At 43.0% G+C, this 9,170-nt stretch overlaps 1 protein-coding gene across 1 annotated transcript; it reads left to right on the forward strand.

Annotated features, from left to right (window-relative positions):
* The first annotated feature begins 6,642 nt into the window (after nucleotides 1–6,642).
* LOC120645892 (disease resistance protein PIK6-NP-like) lies at nucleotides 6,643–8,364 on the forward strand. Its single transcript, XM_039922610.1, has one exon. It carries the CDS (start codon nucleotides 6,643–6,645, stop codon nucleotides 8,362–8,364), a length of 1,722 nt encoding a protein of 573 aa, XP_039778544.1.
* The last annotated feature ends 806 nt before the right edge of the window (nucleotides 8,365–9,170 follow it).

Genomic DNA, 9,170 nt, shown 5'->3' on the forward strand with positions numbered 1-9,170 from the left:
CTAGTAGTTATCTAGCCTTATGAAAGAACTTGACTTTTGTTCAATTATACTATCTGTATGCTTGGCGAACATGATTGACACTGCTAGGCATAGGTGATCCATAAATAAGGAACACCACTTTGTTTATTGTGGAATTCTCTATGCAAATTGCATAATGCAATCAAGTATCATAGTGCTGATGGGGTCATGTCTCAAACTACCAGTGGTCTGAGATCCAAACTAAACCCGCACCAAACTATTTTTATTAAACACACCGACATAAACCACTCGAGACCACCCCATAGCTTATGAAAATCAAACCACATCACCCCATCAAAAGTAGAGAGGAAGGTGATCCGCAAGTAGTGCAGGAGCAAGCTGGTTGTTGCTACGTGCTACTAATGGCTAAGACAATGAGCACGACTAGTCAAGCAAGCAGGAGGACATGCATAGCAGACGCTCGGTGCTATTAGTGTCGCAAACCAAGTCAAACCGTTTCTCTTGTGAAACCAAACCAAACCGGATTAATTGCTAGAGCAACTATTTTTCACCAAATTGAAGTAGGACCAATGCAAAATCCAAACCACTACAACCGGTTTCCATGCAAACCATTAGTAGCTTGAGTCATATCTTTGTTCCCATGTGTTCCCATGTGACAATCGGTCTCTATGGATTACGATAGTAGTAATATCCAAGAGGCTTCAACTGCTACACGATTGATTAGCTATAGCAAGATTTCTTTTTGAGGTAAAGCTATAGCTAGCAAAATTGGCGAGATTAAGTTTATGAAGTCTAGCTACATCTTTATTAATAATAAGTTTGTTATCACAGTATATATGGGCCGGGTATTGTTTGTATTGCACTAATATATACGTACTTCAATTTAATTGGTATCTTGTACGTATCCCATCTGGCCCTTTATAATTCCATTTCCAGATGGAAGGCCGATGTACAATTCTGAGCCTCAGTAGACTTCTAGCTTCCACCACACACAAGCAAACACAAAAGAGAAACCGAGAAAGCAATAATGGAGGTCATCGGGGTTTCCCGGGCGTTGATTGAGGCCCTGGTGGAAAAGGCCAAGTCCGCTATGAAGGAGGAGGCAGAGCAATGGCAGACCCTGGAGCGAGAGATTGTTTTCATCAAGGATGAGTTCGAGATGATGAAGTCCTTCCTCAACAGCGCCGATGGGGAGCGCATGAAGAACCAGGTGGCAAGGACCTGGGTGGGGCAAGTCCGCGACCTGTCCTATGATACCGAAGACAGCATTGAGTTTGTCCTTCACCTGGACACAAAGCGGTCATTGTGGCCTCGCTTACAGCAATCCATACAGAGCTCCTTCTTACAGCCGCCCTGGAAGGCACGAGTACTGCCCCTGGACCAAGCGGTCGCTGATATGAAGCTGCTCAAGGCCCGAGCTGAAGATATGAGCCAGAGGAACTTGCGCTACAACCTCATCGACAAATCTAAAGAGGAGATCATGCAGAATTCTACTGCCAGCCAAAGCACAACGGACATCTTCATCAAGCCAAGAGATGCCTTTGATAAACATAGCGGCCTTTTGGACCTCACCAGGTTGATAACCACAGAGGACAAGGGCCTTCAAGTAGTCTCCGTTTCTGGAACAGGAGGCAATCTTGGGATAGTATTCATCATGAAGAAGGTGTATGATGATCCAAGCATCCAGCGAAAGTTTCATTGCCGTACCTGGGTGAAGATGATGCATCCTTTCAATCCCCATGAGTTCATCTGGAACCTGTGGGCTGGGTTCTGCACCAACGTCTCTCCCCAAGAACAAGGAGCAGATATAGGAGTCAATATACTGCCGTCCATGAAGACTACCCTAGACAGTACACCCTTGCAGATTTCATGGAGAGATTCAAGGAGAAGACATACCTCATCATCCTAGAAGACCTTTCCAGCGCCGTAGAGTGGAATGCTATAAGGACATATCTGCCAGACCTGAAGAATCGGAGCCGGATAATTATATCAACGCAGCAGCTTGAGATTGCAAGCCTGTGCACCGGGCAGCCATACCATGTATCCTTGCTTCGGAAGTTCTCGGAAGATCACTCCGTCTACGCCTTCTTCACGGATCAGGTTAACTCAGAAAATCCACAGATAAATATTATTAACTACATTGTGAAAAGTTTAGTTACAATAAGTCATCAGTTGTGCAGGGTTCTTATCCATCTTATATCATGGTAGTAACTATGATATCACACTTTCAGTAATAAAAATTGTTTTAGGTTTACCTCTTCAGAAAAGTCTTTGTTAACATTCAAAGCACTCATTTATCTTTTCTTTTGGGTTTAATTGTCTTATCACTTCTGCTCTCCTAAATGAGCTCTTTTACTGGCGTTTTATCTCACATGACTCACAATAGCTTTAATTGGTTGGTCAAGGGTCGTCTATGATTGAAGCGTAAGAATAAATATTTCATACAGTACTCATTTGATTCTTGAGCTGAGGTCAAGGATGACTTACACATAGTTTAGATCGGAGGGAGTACGATTTTACCATTCATTACCAAGCTTGATTGCATGGTATCGAGATAGCTACGGAATATATTTTCATTAAGTTTAATTCATAATTAAGTTTATACTAGCCTATCAACTCGTGCTCCCGCACGGGCTAATTAGAATTAATATACGTAGGTTCGCCCAAGTTAAGCAACTCTTCTGCAAGTTTTATCATCCTGTCTCTTCTTGTTTATATATGTGCAGTTGAGGAGGGCGATCACGAAGTTGCAATTGCAGGGAACAGCCCCTTGTCCCCTTAGTGAAGAAGATTCATGCCCTCTCATCGCGAGAAATTTTATGGTGCTTGGAGATTTTATGAGCCTTTGAGTGGTTCAGATCCAATGGTTAAAAAGACAGAAGAACCTGTTACGAAGAACTAAAGATGTGGGGCCGGAACCTATTTTTGTGGGCCATGAACCACTTATAAAATTAACTTTAAGGATGTTTTAGTACTTTTGCTGTCCTTTGGTTCCCACAGCACCAAGGCCTGTCCATCCCAGCGCAGTAGCATCCGTCTCCATGGCAACCTTACCGATTCAGCTCCTGGCATCTAGAGTGCAGGATCATATGCGGCGCTACACAGCCTGCATCGAAGCATCAACAATTACAAATTTCCACCAATGTCTTTCCTCCTTTTTCCTGGTGATTGAGCTCCCTTCCTGAACAGTGATTGAGCTCCCTTCAATCAGCGCCTGAATGAATGATGCTTGAATTTAGCTGGAAATTGAAATCATTATATAGTGCTACCTGGTTTGATATTAATTGCTTAACAATTCAGCAAACGTAGGATACAGGAATAGTTCTGGATTGGTTGGAGAGAGAACATGAGCATTAGCATAGGTGCTGGCCGGCGAGCCCCGACGCAAGGAAGCCTAGCCTACGAGCCCCTCCGCAGCGATCTCTAGTGGGAATCCCGCCCCCGGCACGGCGGCACCAGGAAATCCGATGCGCTGCATGATGCTCTTGATGGAGATGGGGAAGGGCCGCCCAGGGTGGCTGTGCAGGGGAGCCCAGAGACGTGCCCAGGCCGCCGCCGGCCAGCGGATGGACGATCGGAGTCGAGAGATCGATGAATGGAGAAGCAGACCGATTGTGCTCACATGATAGATTACTAAACTACCCTTTATTAGAGAAAAAAATAGCTTCTAATATCTCCTAAAAAACAACGGCTCTGATTTTTTTCAGAGGGAAGGAACCTCTGGTTCCTTACAAGCACCGTAACAACTCTCATCTCTCATCGCACATGATTCTGAAGCAAAGAAACTTGTTGATCAGATAAAATTGGCACTCAGCAGCGAGGCACATCGTGTCGTCTCAGTGTGTGGAATTGCTGGTGTTGGCAAATCATTTCTTGTCAAAACCCTCTTTAACGACCGTGCGAGTCCTGCATGGAAGTTCACAAACGCTTGGGTTAGTGCACCCCATCCATTCGATATCGTGGACTTGTGTAAGGGTATTTACCAGTTCACAGCCGATGGCGACATTTACCACTACCCACCGTCAGAAGGCGAAGATATAGTCCTAGCATGGTGGGATCTTCTGGAACGGGAAGAACTCCTGGTTATTGATGACTTACAGTCCAAAGAAGATTGGGACTTGATAAAAGCAAACTTGATATCAAAAGCTTCTAAAAGTTGTATCATTGTTATTACCAGGGAAGAAAGTGTTGCCAGACATTGTGCAACGTCAGATGATGCAGTTTGCATCCTCAAAGGTCTAGAAGCTAAAACGGCCCTTCGTCTCTTTGAGGTGTGTCCTTGACCCGTGCCATGCCCACACCAAGGAAAAACTTACCGGCGGTAAGCCATTTACCGGACCTCACCGGTAACGAAAAAATACCGAAAACCGCCGGTTTACCGGATTTACCGGTCGGTAAACCAATTCAAATTTGAAACCACCGAATTTCATATTTTTCGACCGGTTTCCGTTGTAATTTCAGTGGAATTCGCTGCATAATTACCGAAAAATGTTGACCACGGTAGAAAACAACAAATTGTGTTAAGAGAAGTGTAATATTTTCAGAGAATTATATCTAATTCTTATATATAATAGTTCAATATGCATAATGATTTTCTTACAAAGCAAATATTAATAGAATTGACGTAAAACATATGTATACCAATACAAACCACAATCCAAATGCAATAAAATATAGGTTCAACTTGTTAACACAATTTATAGGTTCAAATAAAATATAGGTTCAAATAATACAAGTCTCAAATAGTTAACTCAAAATATACTCTAAAACCTTACGACCGACCGGAAATTATTGATGACTCCCATTGTAACGTCGAATCCTATAAAAAGGAATAAATAAAATGGGTGAGAAGATGTAAAAGAAATGAATGCAAGTGAGAAAATAAGATGTGTTACCTACATACTTAGGTACTCATTCGGAGGGATCTTGCTCTGGGGGATATTCCTGATAGTACATGTGAGGATTTCCATATGGGAGGTATCCTTGATAGTACATATGGGGATATCCATATAGAGGACGCGGAGGGACAGCCATCGGATGTGGTTGTGGTGGCCACACAAAGGAGGGTGCCGACGGGTAGCTGTAGGTGGAACTGACAGAGGTAGAGCTACCATCATCCTCACCGTCGTACGGGCCTAATGGACGAGTATTGCTTCTTGTGCGACGTTGAGAGCTGGGTGCTCCATGATCTTGATCTTGTGTGGCATGGGTGAAGGCAGTCTCTCCCGTAAATCTCATAGCACCAGTAACAGCACCACTAGTAGAAGCACCACCACGATCATCCCCATCATCATCGTCATTGTCATCACCACCCTCATTGCCATCATCATCATCGTCGTCGTCGTCGTCGTCATCATCATCACCACCACTACCACCATGTCCATCATCACTAGGCTCTGGTGTGGTATCGTCAGTGCCAATGCTTTCCTCCTCAACGTCACCCTTTCTTTGTTTTTTTTGTTTAGACTGATTTGGAGGAATTTTGGTCTTTCTTTTCCCCAGGTGGGTGTCACCAATATTCTCTCTGGCCCAATCATCAACATTTACTGGCTCACCCACCCTACGTGCGAGGTCAGTCAAGATCTGAGCAGGCACAGGAGATCTCCTGCGCGGAGACCTTCCAAGGTGAGCTGCGTGGGGGGAGGAGCTGAGAGTGCTCGGTGTGAGTGGATAAGACGGCCACGGCGTGTCCAGACCGGTGGGGGAATGGGGTGGGGGTTAAAAACTCTTAACGGGTTAATGGGTGACCCAAAATCTTAACGGGTTTACTCATTAACTAATGGGTCAAGCGTTTATTAATTTTTTTCGTGAGGTATTTGATGTTAGATTTCAATGACAACTGGTGAAAATAACTCATAAAAATCTCTAGTTTTTTATCATATTTTGTACCTATTTTTTATAAATCTTTTTGAAATTTTCAAATTTTGAAAACGGAAAATCCGAAATTTGACTGGAAAACGTTTCCCGGAACCGACCGGAAACGGTAAATTTTACCAGAAACCGGTGTTTTCCGTCCGAAATTTTTTTCCTTGGCCCACACTAGACATGTCTTAATGACTAAATTATTGAAACCAGAGGCATCTCGTAATTTATTTTCCTTTGGACTTTTCCATCCCTTAAGATTGTATATTTATCAACTGAAACCACGTCAAATTAAGACAAATAATCAACCGAGGCAGGTCCAACCATATAAACTAGCTAGCTAGATTAGTCTTTATTTCTACACCATGCCCTGCCTCCTATAAAAAAAACACTTCAGGGTTCTCTTACTAAGCTTTCCTTCACACAAAATTTCTCTATTTCAAAAGCACTTGCACCTTTTTCTCTTTTTTTTTTGAAGAACACAAAGGTTTGATGTAAAAACCTTGCAATGATAACCGAATTTAAGGTTAGGTTAATTGCTACTCCCTTCATTCCAAATTATAGGTTGCTTTGGATTTTTCTAGACACAGTTTTTTCTATGTATCATAACATAGCGTGTACTATGTGCATAACAAAAGCTATATATCTGGAAAAGTCAAAACGACCTATAATTTAGAACATATGTGTATGTTATTTTATTTAATGATCCTCACTTCGGTAGTCCTTTTGCATAATGCACTTCTAATATTTTCCACTCAATAGGTAATTAAAGGCGCAGGAACATCTAACCCAGATGACAACATGATGGATGAAGCAGGATTTATCATAAACAAGTGCGGAAGACTTCCTAAATTAATAGTTGCTTTAGGCAACTACTTCAACAAAGCACCAAACATCATACAGGAGATGCGCCTGAATGCTAACTTTATGTATGAGTTGAAGACCAGCAAAGGGCTTGACAGCTTTAGGGATGTATTCACTACGATGCATTCAAGCTTTCAAGCTTGTCCTCAAGTCCTCAAGAAATGCATCTTCTATCTGCCACTTTTTACTCAAAGCAGCATAATTCGGCGGAGCCGTTTGGTGAGGCGGTGGATCGCGGAGGGCTATTGTGAGGGCCTTGACAGCAACAGAAAGGTGGAATTCATGGAGAAGGTCTTAGGCAACCTTGGCGCCCTTGGTATGATAGATAAGCCCGCACAAACTCCTGCCGTGGCCAGTAACATGAGCGGGACTTCTTTCCAAGTCAACTTTTTGTTCCTCGACTACATCATCTCACAGGAAACAAAAGAGAACATTTTCCTTCCACTTGAAATCACTGTACTGCAGGGAGAAAGCAGTCTGAACGTACAACGTGCAGGACAGCACTTGGCCATTGGGAGCAGCTGGAAGAGAGACAAGTTTGTGCTCGACAGCTTGGACTTCTCACGGCTACGGTCTTTGACAGTTTCTAGAGAGTGGAGGCAGTTCTTCATATCTCACAGAATGAGAGTGCTTCGTGTGCTCGATCTGGAGGAAACAAACGTGAAGAATGATGACGTTGAACAGATCGTGGCGCATCTACTTTGCCTCAAGTTCCTCTCCATTAGAAGATGTGCAAAGGTTTCTTGTCTCCCAGATTCCTTGGGTGGCCTGAATCAGCTCCAGACTCTGGATATCAGACACACCTATGTTGCCAAGCTTCCAGTCAGCATCAGCAGGCTGCGGATGCTGCAGTATGTTCGTGCTGGTACCAGTGTGGCGCTGATGGATGAGGAGCCATCAACAACAAAGAGGGGTAGGTATGGACATGTTGTTGCTTGTGATGGCGTTAAGGTGCCCACAAAGACGGCAGCACTCATATCCTTGCACACGCTGGGTGTTATCAACGTCAGCGACACAGGTGATAAGGACATTCAGCAGTTATTCAGGAACCTAACTCAACTTCGCAAGCTTGGGGTGTCTGGCGTCAATAGGAGAAAAATCAAGGGGTTCTTTTCTGCTATTGAGGGCCACGTCCACTTGGAGTCACTGTCACTGCAGCTCCACATGGACAAGGATTTGGAATGGTTGCTTAAAATTACCACTCCAAGGAATCTACAGCGCCTTAAGATGAAGGTACATGTAGAGAAGTTGGAACACTGGAGCTGCCTACGGGTCCTTGGGCAGATAAGGAGGCTGCAGACTCTACGCCTTCATTTCAAAATAGACCAAGATGTTGAGCTCCAATTTTGTGACCAAACGGATGGTGCGGCATGGTCTACACCCATCCAATTCTGTGAACTCAAGGTCCTCGAGATTGCTTGCAGCTCCAACTTACATGTGAAGTTTGATGATAGGGAGATGAAAGAGCTAGAACTGCTGCAGGTTCGCTGTTTCGATGGGTCCTCATTGAACTTTTCTGGGCTAGAACACACTACTGCACTCAAGCATGTCAGTCTCAAGGGATCCTTTGACGACACAGTCAAGGAAGAATTGCGGCAGACAGTTGCCCAGCATCCCTACAGGCCTACTTTGAAGCTTGTGGAACCACGTTCATCCTGATGGGTACGGTACTTCGAAAGCTCAAGATGTTATTGTGCCCGTCGTCATCCCTGGTGTTTGCGGAGCAACTCACAGCCAGTGGTGTTCATCGTTTCCTTCTATTTTTTTCCTCATTGCTAATGTATACTCCCTCCATCCTAAAAACAAGTCATTCTAAGATTCAAAATTTATTTACATTAAAAAAAATCAAAATTTATCCCCAAAAATAAATTAATTTATCCTATTCTATTTAGAAAGTGTATATATATTATGCAAGAATCAATTAGTGTCAAATATAGGCAATAAATTGGGGCAAATATGACCATTTTATTTTCTTATTAATTTTGTCACGGAATTCCTAGAATGGCTTATATTTTGAGACAGGTGGAGTATCTAGTATTGTAAGCTAAAAAGGTGTGAAAATTAAATACTGTGATACATTTTTATATGGGAGAATGACCTTTGGTCCTGCATTTGCACGAAACTTCCGGCCACTCAACTGTTCGTCATTAGAGTTTCATTTATTGAAGCTCACACACAAAATGAGTACTGCATAAGGGAATTGACTTTATATTGACTCCCTCAGTACCATTAGAAATTATAGTGATTTCTTGAGTGACATTGAAAATTTGAAATTATTCACTTCTCGTTAACAAACAAATGTTGCCCCTCAATAATGAAAAGAAGTAAATTTTGGCCCCTCCCTTGAGTGTCATTCCCTGCCTTAACGTTGAGCACCAAAAGGTCAAAAAAAAAAAAACGTTGAGCAACAACATGCATTCTTTTTAATCTGAGCCTCCAAGAACAATACATTTGTTTTGCAGAAT

This window comes from Panicum virgatum, chromosome 8K (assembly GCF_016808335.1).
Source record: "Panicum virgatum strain AP13 chromosome 8K, P.virgatum_v5, whole genome shotgun sequence".
Lineage (NCBI taxonomy): Eukaryota > Viridiplantae > Streptophyta > Magnoliopsida > Poales > Poaceae > Panicum > Panicum virgatum.

What these genes read in the sequence shown, in the direction of transcription:
- LOC120645892 (XM_039922610.1), top strand. Translation starts at nt 6,643, where the DNA reads ATGATGGATGAAGCAGGATTTATCATAAACAAGTGCGGAAGACTTCCT.